The following is a 22,845-nucleotide window of genomic DNA, read 5'->3' as shown; positions in this document are numbered from 1 at the left end:
ACCCCTCTATAATTGGAGCACACCCTCCGGTCCCCCTTTTTGAACAGGGGGACCACCACCCCAGTCTGCCAGTCCAGGGGAACTGCCCCCGATGTCCATGCGATATTGCAGAGTCGCGTCAACCAACACAACCCTACAACATCCAGAGCCTTAAGGAACTCCGGGCGGATCTCATCCACCCCCGGGGCCTTGCCACCGAGGAGCTTTTTAACCACCTCGGCGACCTCGCCCCCAGAGATTGGAGAGCCCAACCCAGAGTCCCCAGGCTCTGCTTCCTCAGTGGAAGGCATGTTGGTGGGATTGAGGAGGTCTTCGAAGTACTCTGCCCACCGGCCCACAACGTCCCGAGTAGAGGTCAGCAGCACACCATCCCCACTATAAACAGTGTTGGTGCTGCACCGCTTGCCCCCCCTGAGACGCCGGATGGCGGACCAGAATCGAACCAGAATTCTGATTCTTTCTCATCTAATTTAGTTGTGTGTATTAAAAAATTGTTTTTCTTCCCAGAATTTGTTTTCATTTTGGATTCTGATTCTGTTATTTGTTTTCTAATATCGCATTTAAAATATTATTCATTTTTTTTAGTTGCTGATTATAAAAAAAATCTTCATCTGCACAGCAACAAATAAAGACTCAAGTTCATGGTTTATAAAATCTGTCAGTGTTTACTGTTCTTTATGGCAAAGTAAAAACAATAATGCATAGACATGTTGGAGAAATGTAAACAGAGACCAATGATTTGTGACCTTAAGGCAGTAGTGAAGCTGTAAAAAATGAAACGCATGTCCTGTAGCACAATGATTCGTATGTAACCCTGCATGCAGCTGATGCACACTAAGGAAAAAAGGGAGAACGCTGTTTAGGGCACAACGCCAACTGCATTGAAAACACTGCAGCAAATTGAGGGGAAGTATACAATGGTTCGGACTAAGAGTTGATTATGCAAATACCGCAGCTGCAAAGGAACAATAACTCTGCAAATTCAAAGACAAGCCACAACACGAAGGGCTATTGTCTTGATTTGCATATTTGCTTGACAACTATAACCTGCCCATCTTGTTCGGGATGAAGTCTTTGTATTCATGTAATAATGTGCACATCAGAAGTTGGCATAGTGCATTGTTTCAGCTCAATTGACAGCTGTTCTGCCCAAGCTGCCAGTTCAAATCTGTGCTTTTTATGGGAGTGCATTTCATTAATACAACATAAAAACGATTTTAAAGACATATGGTGTATAAAATGGATATATCCTGGCTCTATATCCTGAAACTTTCCACCTACAAAATATTCTAAGCAGCATGTAGAGAACAGTCTCTAAGGTAAAGTTTTTAATACAAGGTAAGCTACTTGCTATCGCTATCTTTGCTGGATAACACTTTTGGAAAAAAAAAAAAAAAAGATCTTGCAGTGTGATAGTAGCTGCAAAAATAATATAAAAATGTGCTAATGCAGTGATAATCTGTTTATGCTTATTAGAAAAAGCTATAAAGCTGTTTACTTTCAGAATATAGGAACACTCCAAATGCTGAAATGATCTGATTTCCCTGAGTGATCGCCCACTACTGTCTGACATGCAGAGCTGAACAGAACATTAAGGATTTAGGGTTCCTACGCCTCTGTACAAGTAAAAAATAAAAAAAAACTAATTACAAACTGCAGCTTATCTCCTACTAAGAGCAAACATTTACTGTTAAAATATCTCTGGGTTTGTTTTCACCTATAGCTGTGTGCTCAATGTCAGTCTGCAGGATTAAACCTCTGTTACTTTACAAATAAAACATTATATTACTCTACACTCTCCCTATGAATTTCTGGCATGAGGCATGTGTGAATTGGGAGGCTTATTGACCAAAAATATCCCCTGAAATTTAATACCAGAGTTGGTGGCTTTGACACAAGAATGAATAGAGTTTCTGCAGGCTTCACTATCTTGGCGTCAGTGGCTCCATCTCTACCACCAGATCATGAGAGCGAGGGCCTCTACTTAACTCCACCACCCGAGGGACCACAGTGGACCAGCGATCTGAGGGAGAGAAAAAAATCCAATCTTATACATGCATGTGGTCCATATGTCTGGATTCTGTTAAATGGGAATGAATTTAATCACAGCCATCAGGATCTCACCTCTCCTCAGGCCTCTGACACCTGGCTGCACCCCGTTGGTTTGGCTCGTATCAGTCTTGCCTGGATCCTCACTGATTATCGCAAGGTTCTGATTCCAGTGGCACCAATTTACTTCATCCACCCTGAAGGAGCAACACACCACACATTGTGACTGACAACAGCCTCAGATCTGTTCATGTTATGTGGTACAATAACCAAAAAGTAGAGAATGGTTTTAAAGTAGAAAAAGAAATGGAAAAAAAGATGGCAAAAATAACGAGTAGCTCCATTTGCACTTTGTCCCAAGCTATGTGGTGAACACAGAAAAGCTGAGGAAGCAGATACTTTTGGTCAGAAATATAACAACTGTACTACATGAAATCTACAAAATAAAACAGAGTGTGGTGGTATTATGCTGCGGGAGTGTAATACAAATTGAGACTAAAAGACTTTATACAGGGATAACAAAGTTTTACTTGAACAGTTTCAATCAAAGAATATTCATGTGTTGGAAGGGTCCAGTCAACGTCTAGACCTAAACCTTTGTCACTTTTCAGATTTTCATTGTAAACTTTTTGAAAATCATTCATAATTTTCCTTAAACTTCATAATTCTGTGCTGGTTTGTCACTTAAAACCTAAGAAAAATCATGAAATAAAATTATAAAATAATTTTATTTTTTCATGTATTATTATTTAATTCATAATAAATACAATAATGTACTTACTGTATTTATTTTTATAAACAAAATAATTGTATTTATTTTTTCTTTTATTTTTTATTTTTTATTATTATTATTATAAAATAATAATTTTAATCATAATTATAAAATGTTGAGTGTGAAAACGTTAGAAAGTTTTTATCATAGCTGAGGGTTATCATGGGGCTGTATGAAGAGGTTATGGATCCCAGTAAATACCTGAAACACCACCGTCGATCTGGTGAACCATCTAGGTTCTTCCCCACAGTCACCATCTCCCCGGCTCGGAAAGACTTGCGAATACACACTGGGAACGCGCGCTCAATGTCCAAGACAGTCGTTGCCCACTGCAAGTAAGGCATGTCAATAACAGGGATTCAATTTGAAGAACTTTCAGCTAATTTGGCATATTTTTCTGAAGTTCACCCATCACAGTGACATTTGTTTTTTCGGGGAGATAATTTGGACTTTGTAGTGTAAAAGTTTGCTATATCAGCTGGATTTTGTCAGCAGGAATTTTTGGGGGGAAGATTTAAGCATGTCTGAAATCATTCTGCAAGAATTCTCTTTTTAATCTAACAATTACAAAAAGAAAAAGAGTTAGGTTAGAATAACGGCTGTCACCTGAAGTTTCCAGATCTTCTTGCTCTCTTTGGATACCTGTCCCACCGTCTCCCCCATCAAGGCAATCAACATGTTGAGTAGCAGCACAAAGGTGAGGATAATATAGGAGACTAAGAGGATGAGAAAAACTCCAGGATATAGTGCACTGTGGATCATGTCCAAATCTCCCATCCCAATAGTCAGTTCAAACAGGTCCAGAAGGAAAGTGCTGAAAGTGTCTGGGTTCCTGCAGTAGGTGGTAGAGTTCTTAGCTGACTCCGTGGGACAAACTGGCAACAGAGACACCAGGGCTGCAGGATGGAAACAGAGAAGGGCGCTTTACATGTCAGTCCAGAAACATGAAGCTAAATATGAGTAAATACAGAGGGAGGCTAACTCTTAGCTCACCTGAAGCATAACCGATCATGAAGAGCACATAGACAAGCAGGAATCTGAACAGATCTTTGAAAAGAATCTGAAAGGTAAAAACAAGAAAAGTCAATTTATGCACAAAGTGCAGAGCATTCAGTGAGGTGTCAGTGTTTATCATCTGACCTTCTGAATCATGATGCTGTAGGTGCCAGTGAGCTTCAGGCCTCTGGTAAAGTATAGTGTGTTCATCCACCCCAGGACGAGTGCAAACACCATCACAGTGACGTAAGCTTTAACGCCAGACAGGTAGAGAGCAGCAGTGACGATAATCAGGACAGCATAGATGAAGCTGGACAAGCAAGAGGGAAAGATTTGTTAATGTCATAAATGAAATGAAACCGTGGCTTATTAAAATATCTATATTGCAGCTGATGATTCAAATCAACATGTGTTGAAGTGATGCCAGACATCCTTATCTTTGAAACTATAAAAACGCCAAGAAGTGTGAGTAATTAAGTGATTAAGTGGGTGACTTAATTAAGAGGATGTTAAATTTGCCTTGGATAAAAGTCTTAAAGAGACACAAGAGGAGGTACAAAGATGGAGGAAAGAGACTTACTACAGCAGCTGAAAGGATCCATCAAAAACTAAAGATTTCACCTCAGGACATTTTTTCAGAAGGACATTCTTAACCTGCAGAGCCACACAGAAGAATTTCATAAGCAACACATTGTTGGAGGTTGGATCAATGACACAGTGATTACAGGGAATAAATAAGGTATAATAATTTACATTTGTGAGGAAAAAGAAGATGGCCGATGCCAGTGTTACAATCTCTCCAGCCAGCCGTAAATAGTCAGATGAGGTCTTGTAGGGGTAAGGAGGCGGCTAAAGAAATATCAAAAAAAAAGGATTTCGTTAAATTGGTGTTAAGATTGACTGCAAAAATACACAGGATAAAATTATATTTAATCTCACACACATTCAAAAGTTACATGTAATAAAGCACTTAAGCTTGTCTTTTTGTTTAATGTGGCAGCTGAATGCCTTCAGAGATGAGAGATTTGACAGCATTGTTCTGTGTCCTTCTTAACTGTGAGCTTTGGAGTAACTTTACAGTACAGATGCTAATTCTCTGTAAGAAAATATCTAAGCAAGGGTAAAATCTTCATCTGCCTTCTGTCAGTATTTGTTAAAGACAGATGAAGCCAAGCTTTCATGTTTCGGCCACAATTGCAAACAGTATGATTGGCATAAAAACAACACTAATATCACAGAAAGAGCACCACGCATGCATGCAGTGAAAAATGTTGGTGGCAGCATCATGCTCTGAGGCAGGGGTGACTTTGTGTTACATAGAAACCAAGAAAATAGAGCCAGGCCAAATATATGAGGCTAATGTTGAGTTAAATTCACACCAACCTCCTCCAGTGTTGGGTGGGAATATGCCACCAAGGTGAAGATGATCATGGAGATGAGGTAGGACACCACGCTGATGTAAAAAGAGGCAGCAGCAAACTTCTGCCACTTGGCCCTCAGCAGCTCGTTAATGGGCTCCACAGCCAGCATCTCATGGCGGTTCTGAAGAAAAATGAAGCATTAAACATAAACCTTTATTTTCCAGATGCAAGTAAAATATTCTTGGGATTTATTTATTTTTTACCTCACTGCTGTTATATACTAGAATCTCAAGCACAGATGGTTCCTCTCCACATGTATCCAATGAGGACAGGTCGTAGAGGGAGGAGTACACCGGACCGTAAGCCCAGTCCTTAAATTTACGTGACAGATGACGAACTTCTTCATCTTTGACCTCACGTCGAATGATGTGTTGGAAAACCTGGAGGAATATAGGGAAATTGAGTTCTAGACTTTAACTCAAATATATTTTAGAGAGAAAAACAATCTTAAATCACAACTGGCCTTTTAGCTGTTTTTTGAAGCAGACAATTTTAAAACACATATCCTCTAAAAGAGGAAGCACTTTTGTATTTATGGATGATAATGTTGCTCCTGTAACATCATCATCTTTAAAACTGTCACTCTGAAGGACTGTGAACAAAAAAGGGCCTTTCTGACAGAACTATAGGAAATAAATGTGCAGTTGCTCTTTGGCAACAAAAAAAAAAAAAGATGGAAAAGATGAAGTAAAGATCATCTATGTGAGACGTATGAGGTAACTCTGTGGAAGCAAACAAAATGAACAGTTTTCATTAAAAAAAAGAACTTCTGTTGGACAAGTTTTCCAGAAAATTAGATACCAATTAGATCTGGATTTTATGTGAAGATCTGAAGATCAAATCCAAGAATATACAATCTGAAGGAAGAGAACACAACATTGGCCAGGACAGAGAGTTTATGCAGAGTCAACGGTTAGATCTTTGGGGTGACTGTGTGTTGTTTGTGAGCATAAAGTCTATCAAGTTAGAAAGTGCATACTTTTACAGTGGTCTTAGCTTGTTTTTCGTCTGTACAAAATGTCTGTGAATATCCACCAATAATCAATCTAATTGTTCAATTAATGCCCCCTCTCTCCAAACATGCATCCAGATTGCTTAACCACAATATTTAAGTTAAACACTGACTTGTTTTCATCCTTAGTGTCTGAACCAAATTTCTTCTGGGTAAAACTCATTTGCAGTTGTGTGTCCTTGGTGTAATATTGTTTCACCTTCAAGTACAATGAAACCCTCACAGGACGTAAATACGGGGTGCTTATGTAGAGAAAAGTGAGACTTGCACGGTCATTGCATGGCTGACAGAGGAGTGTTGACACCCTGGACATCAAAATAACAAAGCTGCTCAGAACAAGAGCAGAAATCCCAATGTTTGAACTAAATCCTGACTAAAATAGTAATTTAAATGATAAGTCACAAGTTGTCATACTTAAAGCCTTCATTCTTCACTGAATTACAGATAGACTGGGCACACTACAGTGATTCTATTCTATTCTATTCTATTCTATTCTATTCTATTCTATTCTATTCTATTCTATGTTCCCTTTAATAATACAGACAGGATGCATGAGGATCGAATGACACAGTGAATGTATCTACCCCAATTTTGCCAAGTTTGGCAGCCATCATGAGGGGTGACATGCTGTCGTTGTTGAGTACTGTCTCCAGGTTGCAGTCTGGGAAGAGCTTGGCACACTTAATCAGCAGCAGGTCATACATCTTTGTGAGGAAACGAGTGTTGTCCTTGGTGTTGTCTGCGATGTGCACGAGCGCGTGCAGCACGGTGTTTCCACGTGAATCCTGGCGCCGCATGTCGGCCTTCTTGTGTGGATTTTCTGTCAAGTAGTGCACTATGTCAGGCTGGTTGGTGCAGGCAGCCAGAGAGAGGGGAAGCTCACCTGAAGGGGAACAGAACAGTTCCTTCAGATTGAACGTATTGGAAAAAACACGAATAGCATTAATTAAGAGCTGTAGCTGGCATCTGTAGTTTTTCACAAAGCAGACTAAACATGGATCAGAGATCTGACTTAAATCCTTTGCATGAAAGCTGCACAATTAGTGGCTGTTTGAGGGAGGGGCGCAGAGGGGCCAGAGTGCCAAAGGCAGCTGCTGAAAATGAGCCGTTGCCATGGGTGACAGATTACTTTGTCACCTCATATAGAAACGCTCCTCTTCATGGATTTGCACGGGTGCATGCAGAGAGTTAGCGTGAGCCTAAATCCCATTAGCCAACAGCCCTGCCAGGTTCCTGTTCACCTCACCGCAAAGCTCCGCAGCAAATTACTCACACTGTGCCCCGGACACGCTGGGATTGGGGAATGACAACCATGCTAAGTGAAAATAGAAATCCTCACGTCTGTGCTGAAAAAAGGAATATGACACTTGATTTTAATCAAAAAAGTTATTTAAATTTAAGAAGGGAAAAATATTACAAGAATAAGCAAAACTTTACATTTTTCTATTTTAAAGAAAGACTTGTTGATTCTTTACGATGATTGTTAATAAATGTTTTCTTTCGTCATGAATAAGGAATGAAGCAAATATTTCAAGAGGTTCAATTGTAACGACTGAGGTCAAATCTTCACTGTAGCCAACAGAGGGCGCCATTGAGCTTAGTTATTTCTAATTTTTTGTCCTCCTTGCGTTAAGGTCAGCGAGGCTCTTCCTACCAGCAGAGGGTGTTTATGTTTCCAAATTGCAGAACACAGACACCTTTCACTGCATGTCTCAGTAGAGCACAAAACATAATGCTCGTCTTTTTATATATTTTTTGAGCATTTTAAGTGGCAAATTCTCGTACCATACTTCAAAAACATTTGGGTGGGTGCTGGAGTATCCTGTCCACATGTCTCCTGCCAAAATCTGCCACATTCAACATAAAAAGAGGGTGGGATTCTGATGTCACTTTTATTTTTCAGCGAAGGCCTCTGCATCTTAGAAAAAACTTTCCATGCTTTCACATTTCAACACTGCCAGCAACTTCGGAAAATAATTCAAAACACAGACGTGAATTAAAAACCATGTACCCAAAATGGGTTGAGGGAGACCAAGAAATGAGACAGCAAAATTACAAGAACAGCACATTATTGCAAAGATAAAAAACAGACTTGAGAGTCAGAATGAGGTGTTGCAAGAGTGAAAACACAGAAGCACAACAACATATGCTTCTTGATGGCAAAAAAGTTGCTTTACCAAAGTAGAAGTAGCCGCCCTCATCTTTGGGCTGGAAGAAGCGTCCCCTGGCTTGAGCATGGACATCTGCTCCCTTCTCCATCAGCAGCTCCACATACTGCTTGCAGCGTCGCTCGATGGCGATGTGGAGCGCCGTCTGGCCTGAAGACAGAACACAGCTGCAAGAGTTACAGCTATTCAAACTATTTCATTCCACAGCTTCACATTGTGGTAAATTGGAAACATATCACCTAAACCAAGGCCTTTTCCAAGACTTGATTACAAAATGTAGGCATTTGCATTGTTGACAGAAATTTTGCAAGAACAGTTGAGCAAGGAAAAGATTTTCAACTCTGAAGTGCAGTTCCACAATATGACTGTTGGGAAATGCGTCTTTGTAAACTTGATGGTGTAAGTAAGAGAGAAATCTGACTGACTATATATACTGACTATTCAGAATACCATACATTTGGTATGGTACATCAAATGGCAGTACCATACTATGGTACTATGCTATTGACCGCTATGACTGTTCACCTAAACAGACACAGCCATGTCGTGGTAGTTTTGATGTAATTCCATAACATGAAAGCCTGTGATGTTGCGTTATAATCTAACCCTCTGTCATGAAGTGCGGGGTGTGGTGGTGAGGCAGACGCTATAGACCAGGGGTCTCAAACTCCAGGCCTCAAGGGCTGCAGTCCTGCAGTTTTTAGATGTGCCACAGGTACAAAACACTGGAATGAAATGACTTAATGACCTCCTCCTTGTGTAGATCAGTTTTCCAGAGCCTTAATGACCTAATTATTCTGTTCAGGTGTGGTGCAGCAGAGGCACATCTAAAACTTGCAGGACTGCGGCCCTCGAGGACTGGAGTTTGAGACCCCTGCTGTAGACCCAGGTACGGAGTAAAAATGGTGGTTTTAATGCACAGAGTTACAAACAAAAATCCAACACAGTTCAAAAATCGAGGCAGCACTGCTGAGCGGAATCCAGGGCTCAACGCAGGTAGCAACAAGGCGTACGAATGGACTAGACGCCAACACACGACTAAACAGACGCCAAAATGAGACGAGGACCCGACAGAGACACAGACACACAGGTGACACTAAATACACAGGAGGTAATTAGGGAACGAGAAACACCTGGGAGTAATCGAGGGGAGAACAGGACAACACGGAGACACAGAAAACTCGAAATAAACACACAGAAAAACACGGAACATGACACCCTCCTTTAAACTCTTCCACAGCTTTCTCCCTGACTTGTCTGCTGTGTTGTTTAGTGTTTACGATGCTGTTTGGTCCCTAATGTTCTCTAACAAACTTCTGAGGCCTTCACAGAACATCTGCATTTATATGGAAAGTCATTTCTACACAGAAAGGCACTGTTTATTAACGAGGTTGCTTCTGACGGCCACTGGTTACATTGATATTTATTTAGGATTTTCAAAGTAAAAGGGTATGAATATAAATGAACACCACACTTCTCAGATTATAATAGTCTGAAGGATGTTATGCAATGAGGAACAGTGAGTTTCTAACAGAGTTACAACTACAAACGATACCTTCTTTGGACAAGAAGAGGACAAGATCACAGTTCATTACCACCTTTATTATAATTAATCACTGATGTAATCATTGATATGTCATATTGTGATCTTATTTCCCTACCTCTGTAGTAGACGTCCCTGAAGGGAGTGTTTATAAACTCTCTGAGGTTTCCCGTCTTCTCTGCAATATCCACCAGCACTGGAATGGTTTCGTTCCGACCACCGTAAAGGTTGAGCAGGGCTTTGGGAAGACATGTCTTTCCTGTGGATAGCTCTGGGAAAGATTGTAAAGACAATTACTCCTAAATCAGTCTATTTTATAAAAATGATGTTTAAAAGAAAAGGAGTGGTTCCTGAAATTCAGGAATCACAGTGAGTAAGCAGATGTAGAGAGGACTTGTTTGTTGTCACCCACCAGAGACAATCACTCCTTTAGAAACAGTTTGTGCTGCAGTATTGAGAAACATCGGGAATTCTGGATTGAAGTAAAGAAATTTCTCTAAAAACTGAGAAAAGCAGGTTCAACATGCATTGGCTAAAAGCAACAACTCAGTCAGATATTCCGCAGTCAGACAGAGAGGTACTTCCAGCTGTTGTTTAAAGTTTATCTGACAAGAACATTTTTGCTTTAGTATAATTTTTCTTGTATTTGAGCCAAGTGAAAGAGAGAGTCTGTTTGCTGAAGTCTTCTGAGTATTTTCACTTAACCTCTAACTACTATCCCAATAGCATTGAAGTGTTGAAGTGACTTTTAGGGCAAAATGACATGTTTTGGTGGGGAAAAAACAACTCCTGAGTATCCTTAGAAAGACATTTTGACATTTACATTACTGTTCTGTAAGGTGCTATGTGCTGCATCCTAGGTGCATAAATAAACGTTAGAGGAGATCCTTCCTCCAACTGCTCTTAGTCTCTATAACCATCACTTCTCCCATGAAACTAAATAAGTGATTACAGTTCTACTCATATTTAAATAACATTTCTACTGGTGTTTGCACATCTCTGTTATTTGCACAGCTTTTATTTTCATATATTGTAGTTTGTTCTTCTTAATACACATTCATATTTGTACATTCCTTGGTATAGAGTATGTTATTATATAATTTTGTCCTTACTGTATAATACATCATTCTGTTTTTTTACATAATTTAATCTTTGTGTGAACCTGCATGTCTTGCCACTTTGCTGCTGTTACACCTGGATCTCCCCACTGAATAAAATCTATTCTATTCTATTTTAAATCTAAAGCTCTAGAGTAAAAAACTGACTTATTTACAGAGAAGTGAAACTTGAACTGAATGCTTGCCTATTATATAAGTATCCCGGTTACATAAATTGCTCATATAAAGGGACTGGGGACACCTGCCAGCACCGGTGTAATAATGCTAATCAAAACCAGAGCACATTTTACAATGTTTACCTGAAGGCTGCCAGAGGTTTCAGATTACCATTTTGGCACATGCTGCCAGTCACCACTGTGGTGAATTACAGGTAGACCGGGCTCAACGCAGCATTTTTTGGGTCCCGGTTTAGGGTGGAGGTTAGGTCTCTGAGCTAATCCTCTGAGATAACATTTCCCTTCATGTCCTTGTCCTCACATCTTAGTTGCTTTCTTTTTTTCATTTTAAGCAACTTTTTCTTGTTTGTTGATATCAGCAGCTTTCATACATTCTTCTTAATTTGCTGGATTCAGCTGTCACTGAGCTTGCATGTTATAAAGACACATGGTTTCTCACTAGCTGCCAGAGCACCATGGTTGTTGTATAACCTGCTATGTAACAGGTGATTATCAATTAATCATATATATGAAAAGGACAATTGCTCACAATAAAGGAAGGGAGAAAGAGGTGTATGGTGGTCATGTGAAGTATCATGTCCCAGCTTCACAGTACAAACAGGTTAATATTCAGTGGTGTAGATACTTACTCCATATGGATTTCTTGTTTAGATTTTCTGTCATTTCCTAATGTTTCATGTTATATTGTGAAATAACTGTTAATAACCATGTTTTTATAATATCTAATTGGGTGTAGTTGGTCAATTTAACCCACGCCTGATTCCTGCCAGACAAACAAAATCAAGAAACGTCTTTAACTGAACAGGAAGTTGGCTAATACTCTTAAGTGTCTTTAGAGCAGAAACAATGCTGTTTACCTGTCACGAAAGGGTTACAAAGACATTTGAATGCTTATAGACTCCAATGAACCACAGTGAGAGTCAGTCGCCATAAATGGAGAAAACATGGAACAGTTTTTATCCTTCCCAGAAGGGCTCAGTCTACCAAAATGACTCCCAGAGCGCATCAACAATTCATCCAGGACTTGCTCCAAGTCAATCAAAAACAAAATCTAAAGAACTGCAAACATAGGTTGTCTCAGTTAAGCTCCAAAAATAAAAAATCTGCCAAAAATCACATCCATGGCAGAGTCCTAAGCTGAAAACCACTGCTAAAGACGTTTAAGCCAACTTGGCTTATGCAGCAGGACAACACAAGAAAAAAACAAAAGGTTTTGGCGAGGCCTAGTAAAAGTCTGGACTTAAATCAAGTTGAGATACTGTGGCATGATCATTCATGTTTGAAGACACACCAAAGCAGTTGAATTAAAACAATTCTGCAAAGCAGAGTGGACCAAAATTTCCCACAGTCACAAGACAAAAGCTGTAAAAGACTCAATGACAGGTGTTGCAAAAGCTTGATGGCAGTCTCTGCCTCCAAGGCTGGCACAAACAGATATTAGTTTTTGGTGACAATTACTTTTTCATATAGAGAAATTTTTGTTTCAAATGTGCTTTGTAAATACTGAGATTATGTTTATTTAGTCATAAGACCTCTTTGATTATCTAAAACATGCAAGAGTGGCAAAACGGCAAAAACAGAAGAAATCTGCAAGGGGGGGGGATGTTTTCCAGCTTTGTAAAGTGAAATGAACCCTTCATCTTTAGCTATCAGTCAGTCAGCTATATTTGTCTCCATGAGGATGTCAGCAGTTTGCTGTGATTTCTCTCCACACCCTGTTATAAGCTTGAGAAAACTTCTCAGACACACAGGAAGTTTCTATTTGGCATTACCTCAACAGGACAAAGGCTGACATCACTCCACCTTATCCCTCTCACATCCTCTCAGAGCAGCTAGGAACAGCAAGATCAGCAGAAACACACAGAGGACCACAGTTCAAGAGTTTAAAGGGAAGGACAGAGTGTCACAGAGAGGAGATCATCAAGAGACGAAGATCAGAAGATAAGGACTCACCTCTGAACTCCTCATCTGTGAGCCTCTTCTCCTGACTTTGCAGGTATTCCAGCAGACCCTGGAGGCCCTCTGGATCTCCACGAGACACACAATCGAACAGTATGAAGCGAGTGAATATTTTCAGAACTTTTGGTTGGTCAGTGCTTTGACTCTCATCACAAGATATCTCCGTTTTACTGAAAGGACACAGAAACACAGGTTAATGCTTCTTCACATGTTGTTTTCACTGTCATATAACACGACTACTGAAGAATACACAGCTTTATCAAGTGTTCATTCATAGAAATTATGAATGAAATGGGTTTGAGGGAGACAAATGACCTTTTAAGCAACACCACTCAGCAGCACCGCTGAGTGCTCTTCTAAATGCACCTCTGTGTGTATGGTGCAGGTATGACGACCAGGAAAAAGTATTAGCCTAAATATTACCTCAACAGCTACAGAGGATCAAACAACATACTCTCTGTTTGGCCAAGAACAGACTGAAAGCTCAGTGTGTGTGTGTGCATACTGACAACATTTTTCCAGTTTACACAGTTTACGAACGTCTCGTTCAAGCAATGAAGGAAACACACTGAGACAGTGCAGTCTCACCCTCTTGGGAGTTTCTTCTTGCGTTTCTTCTGATTGCTTGCATTTCCATAGGTGCCATAGTCAAAGAGGGAGTCCATGGGGGCTTTTTTAGGTCCTGGCACCACATTTGATTCATATATGGTGGTTTCCAGCAGGTCCATTGGATTTGAAATGCCCTTCTTGAATGCACCATGAAACTTCATTCTGAGGTTCTGTCTGCCGTCTGAGGGCTGGCTGGGCTGGACGCCGGGCTGAGCCTGCTCCAGAGTCGTATCCAGACTTGTGTCCTGTGCTGACTGGGAGCCATCCTCACTCTCAAACAGGTTTGAGAGTGCAGACAGTGGGAAGGCTGCATCATTTTCCGCCTGAGTAGTCCCACCATCTCCAGCGTCCTCAGAAGGAGCAGCTCTGGTGAGGTGGCACCTTCTGAGCAGAGCAGAGCGGCCCTGGAACGATAGCAATAACCAAAAATACAAGTAAATATTTCTCCCTCTGGTGCTTTCTCTTTATTTTTTCAGTCATGACTGTTTGGCATCATTTCTTGGAAAAAAAAATTGAAAATGGAATTACATGTACTAAAATAAAAAATTGCTATGTATTTATTTCTGCAGTAAGTCTTCTTACATTTTCTTGCATAATAACAACACATATCAATGCATTTTATTTTGTTTTTTTAGAAACAGATTAACATGTACAATTGAGACGTTAAAAAACGTATGCTTTTCATATTTGTTTACAAATTAAAACCTAAAAACTGTGGCATGCATTGATATTCAATCTGCATTAAAACCTATTCACTACTTTCTCCCTGACTCTGTTCGTTTTTTGTGTTGTTTGTTCACTCATGTTCTGTAACTAACCTGTGATGCATTTGGAGAGGAGTATTGTTTACACTGATATAAGATTGTGCAAAAGTGGAATCTGTTTACTAAATAGTTGACTTCTAAAAGCAATTGGTTACACTGGATTTAATTTAAAGTTGTTAGGGTAAATTGTTTTGAATACAAAAGCACACCACACTTTTCAGATTGTTGTGTGCATTCCTACTTTCTAAAACAATTTTTTGATCTATCACATAAAAGCCCAATAAAAACTGCTTTTGATGAATTGACAAGAAACTGGACCTTTGTCATTTTAAAATTAGAATAATATTGAAGTAAAAGTTAAAACTCAGTCTTCTGCAGAAAACTGAGTTTTAACTCTTCTGTACCTCATTCATCCCTTTTATCACAGTGGTGTGCAAAATTTCACTTCAGGAGAAACTGGAAATGATACTGCAGCACATGGACAACCTGCAAAACATAACAACAAACCGGTAATATAAACTGACAGAAACAAATAAAAAATTATTTGCATGTAAAGGACTGCACAAGAACTTTGTTGTAAACATTTGAGACATGTGGAAACCAAAGATTTGTGCTAAAACCGTGATGAGCCCAGACCTTCATATGTTTAAACAAAAAGACAACCCATAAAAATATGTAGTAAACCAGGAATACTGTTTTTTAGCTCAGAAAACGCTGATGTCATTATGAATTTTCCAAACCAACCTAGCTAAGCTGACCTTAGCAGAAAAAGAGCAACACCAACACCAGCTCTGGGATCCAACAAAGGAAGACGAATGACTTACAACCTCTGTCTGACACAAGGGATTATAATACCTTTACACTCCAGCAGGCATTTGAATATTTGGCTTTTGAAAAGGCAAGAAGAACCCGGTGTGTGCTTAACATATTAAAGTGACAGAGGGACATTAAAAGAAGCGAACTACGCACAACACTCATATTGGGTCCAGGAAGAGGAACTCCACAGTTAGAAAGTGGAAGATCCTAATGTTTCCTGGTGATAGTGTCCCTGCCCTGACACTGCTGTGACATTATCTACATCAGGGGGATGTGCGCAAGTAGTCTCTGTTTTGAAATGATACACTAAAGACTCGAATCTTCTATCACAATGTACCAAATTGAAGGAATCACAATATTGGTTTTATTTACAATATATGAGTCTTAGTGCGGGTGTTAAAATTTAGAGACTAACTTATAACATCAGAACTCTAATTTTTGTACTAATATTGAGTCAAAATACACTATTTTCTCAAGCTTCTTTAGGTAGAGAATATGAGGCAACTCACCTTTTACTCTGATGATCCATATTTCTTTTCTTCAAACTACTCAATCCGCTTTGTCTCACAGTTCAAAACTCTTGTAACTTATTTACTCTCTCCCGTCCATCGCTCCCGGTTCTACGCTCCTGCTTCCAATGTGTCTCCAAACAAATATTTTAAACTTAGACCAAAGTGCTGCCCTGCTTCATGAGTCCAGCCACCGCAGACCTCAGCCGAACAACGGATGCTTTCATTGATTTTGGGTGGGACATACGTGGCCGCCACCACCTTGCCTAAAGCAGGGACCGCGGAAGTATGAGGTACAGTACCACTTACGGCCACTAGAGGCGGACTACAGCACAAAGCTGCAGTAGGTTAAACCAGGTATCATCCTTGGAAAACTTTTTCTTTTTCCTGGAAACACAAAGACAAGTTGGGACAGTTGATGGTATTACGGCAACGTTGAGGTAACAAGATCCTCTTGTTTATTTCTGTCCAAAAGTAAAAACCCGGAATGTTTATTTATTTATTTTTAGCTTGGCCACTTTAGTTAAAGATTATTTGTCTTTACTTAAACTTAAAAAGAGCAGAGGTTATTAGAGGTTATTAGTCATCTGCATCTTAGTAAAAAAATAATATAATCTTAATAGTGGCATTTTCTCACCTTTTGAAAACACAAAGTGGAGTGGTCTATAAGCAGGGTGTGGCAGGCCAGCATGCCTTAACCCTGGAGGGGAAATCATGCACAAATAACAAAAAACAAAACAAAAAAAACAGGTTCCACCAGAGACCCAAATCAAACACCAGTCAGTTCCTGATAGTTCCCTGAATTTTCAAGCTACTTTACGATAAAAGTGTCATCGTCTTTAGGTTTGCTGATTTGATTCTGACTTACTTTGATATGTTGGGTTCTTTTTATGCTATTATTTGAGTTAAATTTACTTTGTTTCTTTAATGGGCTTTTTTGTGGTTTCACAAATGGTGATATGTTTATCACGTATTCAAATTCACAGAGGGAAGTCAGAAGGGATCACTTGTTGTCATGTACAAAATAAAAACAGGTTTGACCAGAAACTCAAATGAAACACTGTTTTCTCCTGACGGTTCCTTGGATTTCAGAGGTACTTCATTATAAAATATTAACCTTGTTGTAACACTGACCTCTACGGTGTGTGAGAAAGGTCAGGTACTACTGTTGGCTTTGTTTAAATATTTCAACTAAAGAGAACATTTCTTATTAAGACGAAAATAAAACTGAAAAGCTTTCCTGCAGAGAATATAAACAAATGTACTTTAAAGTTTATTTTGTAAGCGTGTTAATGAGACTCAGTCATGACTTTCTAAGTATTTACATGGCTGACTCTTTTACTCATTCTGCTTTGCACACTAGCTCATCTCAGACAAATTGGTTAGAGTGTGTGTAAAGACCCCAGTTCATGTACATGGACCCATTTTTAATAATATAACTGGATACTTATTTGTTCTGTAATAGTATTTTTCATATTGTGAGTTTACTGTCTAGAATCCTGTACAGTTGAATTATATGACTTCAACAATATGAGCAGCTTTTAGTATAAAAGGTACTTTATAAATTAGCAAAAGAAATGTACTAAATTTGCTGATAAAGAATGGAAATTCACATGTCCAAATCAATGTTGTAGCTTTTTCTGAAACAATACATCCAAGCGTGGATATAAATGAAACTACCTAGACTGACTTCATAGACTGACCTCTGGAAAAAAAAGACCTACCTTAATTTGAGCAAAGAAGAAAAAGATACATGGACTTTACTTTAGTGTATTTTACATGAAGAATAATAATGAAAACAAAAACTCCTGTAAGAATATCTTTAAAATGTGATATGTTAAATTAATGAAAATGATTGATTTAAAATGATTTAATGAAATCAGAAAAGGGAATTTCGAAGTGGATTCATATTTGGCAGCAAATGCATTATATGCAAAAGGTAGGAGAAAACTAGACATTGGCTTATAAGAAGATGTGCTCTCCTTTTACACTGAAACCAAAGAGGAATACAATTTTTCTTATTAGTCTTACAGCTAAGAACTAAGTGGGGGGAAAAAAACTGTGGAAATCTTGTGGGAATATATGTTAGTGTTCATTCATAGTCAGCCAAGTGGAAATAATCAAAAGAACTTAACTAGAAAGCAACTGGATTTCCCTCTTCATGTTGCTTCAAGAAACAAGGAAAATTTGTCCTGGACCAGAAAGGACAGCAGACCTTGCAGATTATCATGAGTGATAATCTGCATTTTTCTCTCAGTTTGACCATCCTGTTCATACATACTGACCCATGAAGTCAAGGTCAATTTATTTATATAGTATATCTACAAAGAACTACTTGTTGTCCAAGTAAGTGCTGTGGTTAGGGAAACAGAGACACATAGAAGTCAATATAAAAAAATGAACACAAAGATGAAAGCAACAGGGCCACTTTAATGAGACATGCTGTCTACTTAGGACAAAAATGGATGATCAATATTAGACATTTCTTTAAAAAAATGTAAACAGTCAAAGAAATCCACCAGAAGACAAAAACAAACAGCACAAAACTTTATGATGAAGGTTTGATGGATTTGTGAGGATTTTTTAGAATCCTAAATTACTGTAGGATAATACGGTGGGTGGATCCTTTTCTCAAGTTCCCCCCAAAATACAGAAAGGGAACAGGTAAGGCAAAACAGAAAATGATATGTTTTTTTTATTTAAAAACAATAGCAGATCGAAAATGGATTTCTCCTGTGACAGTGAAAGGAAGCCATGATGTAGCTGCAAAAACGAAGACTCCCATCGTCACACCTTGTAGTCGAGATCAGCGTTCATTCTACTAAACATGTCATAAACAGCATCCACAGTGGAAGAGAAGTTGATGAGAAATTTCCTGATTTTTTCCAAGCATTCTTCCTCCTTCACCTCCCGACCTTTGGAGAGCGCCTTCAGGAAATCTGACTTGTAGGGAGCGGCATAAAGAGCTGCCTAAAAAGAGGAAAAGTTGTATTCAGGCTCAGCTTCATACATCTGATTCTCACATAGCAAACTCCTCATCCTGAACTGACCTTGAAGAGCTGCTGAACAAACCACCCATGATACCTTTTCAGGGCTATTTCATAAGCTTTGGTGATATTGACTCGGATAAGGTTGGGGTTGCTGTTGTCCTTTTCCCCGTCCACCAGGCTCTGTAGGAACACTTGGATAAATCTGAGAACCCTGGAGAAACAGAGACCATGCATGAGTGATTATGGATTTTCAAAGGTGAAAACAAGAAAAATCATTTAAAGTTGCACAAAACTGAAAGAAATATAAAAATAATGAGACCTTTTGAGCCACATAAGCTCGAGCGTTGCTCCAACTTTAGGCCATTCACCTCCATGCATTTCCTTCTCAGCCTCTAGAAGCATCTGAAGTGTCTTGTAGCGTCCAGGGTTGGTATCATAAACTGCCTTGATTTTCTGTCAGTTCAGACAGTACACATCATTTTAATTTTGCTGTAAAATGTAGTCACAGCAGTGAACTCATAAATTATACTTACTGTGATGTTGCTGCATATATCAGATTTTATTGGGGCAAAAATGGTTGGGCCAAGGCAGTCTGAGGATGGAGCGAGAGATGTATGAGGATTAAAACAAAATCACCAATTTGATCAAAACATTTTTTAGGTAGTTAAGGGTGATGCAATACGTTTTAAAAGTAGCTAAGAATACAGTCTCATCTTTAAAACATGAATTAATGCTGGGTTTGATTTGTCTCAAAAGTTCTTGCCCTAAGTAATAAAATTACAAGATTTCTGGATTGTGAAGGCACTAATAACATTGAGCAATCCAAGATGATCATTTCTTTCTGTTGATTTTATGCAAATACTAAAGGAACTCGCTCACAAATAGAGGTTGTAAAGTACTAAGTGTGCCACTGGTTTAATGACATACAAACCATCAGAAGTGCTAATAAATAGTAAATACCTGCAGCAAAAGTGAAATCGAATATGAACGTAGTATGGGTCTTAGATCTCTAACTTTCCAAGTTGGAATTCAGAGGCTTTAGAGCTGGTTCTGTTTGGTCCCAATCAAACTTGGACTTTCAAGTTTGAAGAAAGTACTATAACCTCCAGGACTTTTTACATATGATCATTATTAAACCTACCATTTCAAACTGAGTTGCGTTTGAACTATGCATGTACAGGAAATGCAAACTTCTTCTTATCAATGGAGAATTATAAACTCTTTACTAACAGTTAAAATCACCAAAATAACAATGCCTTTATGATTTCAGAAGTTTCTTTTATTGTCATTGTGCATGAAAGAAAGCACAATTTTAAAAGTAGCAACTCTTGAAGGCATGTCAAATAATTGATTAAAATGATAATAAATAAGTATATCTCAATAAATATAAAAATATAGTAAAAACACACAGAAACAGCTGAGAGGCTAAGGAAAAATATTGATGGATGAGATAAGATGGAAGCTGATATGGATTCTTGTGAAACTTTTGACAAGAGGACAAGCTAAGCGAGGGGTACAAATGTAATTTATTTTCCACTTCTCACCCTTTGATGAAATTTGTGTTTTAATGTCCATGAAATGAGAATACTAAGTACAAAAGTCTCCTCCATCTCTGTTCTGTTGGACTGCGCCATTGCCACTCAATGCCCCAGACTCACTTGATCTGTTTCACTTTCTTTCATAGCCTTACTCCCAACATCTAGTTGACCACCTGATTCTAGCACAAATGTAATGATCACTTTAACATCTTTAACAAAATATACAATACTATACAAAGCAGACTTTGTCTTCATTTGCTATTTAAATATGACAATTTCCAGCTTTTTATAAGGGTTTTTCTGAGAGTGGTCAGACAGGAAAGCAAGATGTGAGACAGGGGGAAGACATGCAGCAAAGGTCAACAGGCCAGGACTCGATTACCTGCTGACACATTGGACCTCTTTCAACCTTTGAGCTGTTGGTGGGAACTAGTCATGACTGTCATCTATTGTATGTACATTTATGTTTCCCATCACCTCAACACTGATGGCAGCATATCTAGTTTCAGAGATGTCCTCTTGTGTGGCATTCTCTGCTATTTCATGTCTCATCACAAGAAGAAACCTTTTTATGATACTGAAAAACATACATTTTATACTAGATTTAAAAAAAGTCTGTTGACTCAAAAGAAATTCAGAGAAAAAAGTTAAAACTAAAGTAATTAGAGCTAATTGGGCAAAACTAAAGGAACAATTAGGAATTTAATTGACCACTGTCCTCACAGCCAAGTCTAATTAGACAGACACTTGAATGAATTTGTCCTAGCAGTGTGCCAGACCTTAATAGCTTGTAGGAAAGTTGGCCCAGACGTTTCTAGGTCAGAAAAAACAATAGCGACGAGGAGGAAAGAGTTTAATAGTGGCGTCGGGCTTGTTTCATCTTCAGGGTTTCACGTGGCAAATTCAATGGAGAGTCTTTAGCATATTAATACAGAATGAAGTCGCACAAAGATGCACTGCTGCTCCGTGCCGCTGCTGAATGGGCCAGAGCAACTCAACACCGTACTAATCAATTTTCACAACTCAAAATCCAGGCCAGTGGATTAAATTATGCATGCTGAAGGATTGTGGACAACTTGATGGGGAGAAATACGATCCAAACCAGATTATCATTTGGAAAGAGAAGCGTTGTAGGTGTAAACTTTGGGGATTTGTTACAACAGATTCAAACTCCTCAGGTTGTGTGTAATCAATGTCTTTCAAGTTAGCGACCATAAAGTGCTAATGTTGACATAAATCTTGCATGTAAAAAAATCCATTTAGCACTTAGCAGAATTTACACATTTCTGAATCTTTATCCCTAATATCTATTGTCACTTTATTTCTGTTATAGAAATTGAATACAATAGGTCATGGAATAAGTAAATAAATAAAGCTTTTTATGCAGTTTTTCTTTTATTTGCTAAGAAACTTCTCCAGCAAACTGATTAAACAGAGCTTAACTTACCAAAGAAAGTTGGAAGGTACGACACAGCATCCAGAAACGGTCTGGTTTCCACCTGTCTGTCAGCTGGCAGCTGTCTGAACTGGTGCTCCACCAGAAGAGCCATCTCTTTGGTGTGGATGCACTGTTAGCTGTGAAATGAACGCAGTAGGCTGCCAAACTCTCCACTGCAGATTCACAAAGACGCCACAAGAAGGAAAATCAACACACACACACACACACACACACACACACACACACACATCTAGAAACACACACACACATCTAGAAACACACACACTCAGGTTACCTACAATGAGTCCAGGTCATTGAGGGACATCCAGCTGCTGGCCTGCTCATGTGATCAGCTGGTTACTAAGAGATCTGGGCAACTGAGACACACATCCAATGCAAAGAAACCTTTCTTCATGTACAATTATGTGTTTAAGTGTTGAAACATCCCTCATTACTTTACTTGTTTCCTTAAAGAAGTAGGGGTTCCTTGGAAAGTTTTAGGAATTTTTGTCAACAGTTTCAAGGGTTTTTGAAGGATCTAAATCAAGTCGAATCCATTTATGTTAATTAGTTGCAGACTAATAAAAACCAATAGCGCAAGACAGCTTAACTCTAGCTGTAAAACAAAAATCACAAAATTAAATGATTAATTAAAAAAAGTATCAACAATAGACAACCAGAAAATTGATGGAAAGAATAGCACAAAAAGCTACAGGGTCCTTGTGTCTGTCAGTTTCAGTAGGGGTGGCTTAAAATGATCTACAGTGCTCTCCAAAAATATTTTAAAAAGACTTTGAAAGGCACCATGAAAGTAATTCACAGTCTCAAATATCCATGCATTTTTTCAGTGTTAATGTTAAAGGTCAACACAAAGTTGCACTAAATTGTAAAGTGGAAGAAAACTAATACATGTTTTTAAAAATTTAAGTGAGGTTTGCATTTGCGTTCAGCTACCTTGTTTTCTGAT

General features: G+C 38.8%; 2 protein-coding genes across 2 annotated transcripts; both read right to left on the bottom strand.

Annotated features, from left to right (window-relative positions):
• Positions 1-638: 638 nt before the first annotated feature.
• On the bottom strand, positions 639-16,209 carry trpv4 (transient receptor potential cation channel, subfamily V, member 4). Its single transcript, XM_028033556.1, has 17 exons — positions 15,913-16,209; positions 14,992-15,073; positions 13,803-14,227; positions 13,209-13,384; positions 10,080-10,232; positions 8,428-8,568; positions 6,835-7,133; positions 5,442-5,618; positions 5,201-5,359; positions 4,571-4,666; positions 4,398-4,471; positions 3,962-4,127; positions 3,815-3,881; positions 3,428-3,717; positions 3,023-3,150; positions 2,125-2,246; positions 639-2,023 (listed from the first exon to the last, which is right to left on the bottom strand). Exons 2-17 carry the CDS (start codon positions 14,998-15,000, stop codon positions 1,926-1,928), a joined length of 2,580 nt encoding a protein of 859 aa, XP_027889357.1. The 5' UTR covers positions 15,001-15,073; positions 15,913-16,209; the 3' UTR covers positions 639-1,925.
• A 252-nt stretch (positions 16,210-16,461) lies between these two features.
• On the bottom strand, positions 16,462-22,094 carry gltpa (glycolipid transfer protein a). Its single transcript, XM_028033061.1, has 5 exons — positions 21,888-22,094; positions 19,436-19,494; positions 19,222-19,355; positions 18,963-19,113; positions 16,462-18,882 (listed from the first exon to the last, which is right to left on the bottom strand). The coding sequence occupies exons 1-5, from the start codon at positions 21,988-21,990 to the stop codon at positions 18,700-18,702; spliced, it is 630 nt and encodes a 209-aa protein (XP_027888862.1). The 5' UTR covers positions 21,991-22,094; the 3' UTR covers positions 16,462-18,699.
• Between the last annotated feature and the right edge of the window lie 751 nt (positions 22,095-22,845).

This window comes from Xiphophorus couchianus, chromosome 12 (genome assembly GCF_001444195.1).
Source record: "Xiphophorus couchianus chromosome 12, X_couchianus-1.0, whole genome shotgun sequence".
NCBI lineage: Eukaryota > Metazoa > Chordata > Actinopteri > Cyprinodontiformes > Poeciliidae > Xiphophorus > Xiphophorus couchianus.
This window is presented reverse-complemented; position numbering and strand designations above follow the sequence as displayed.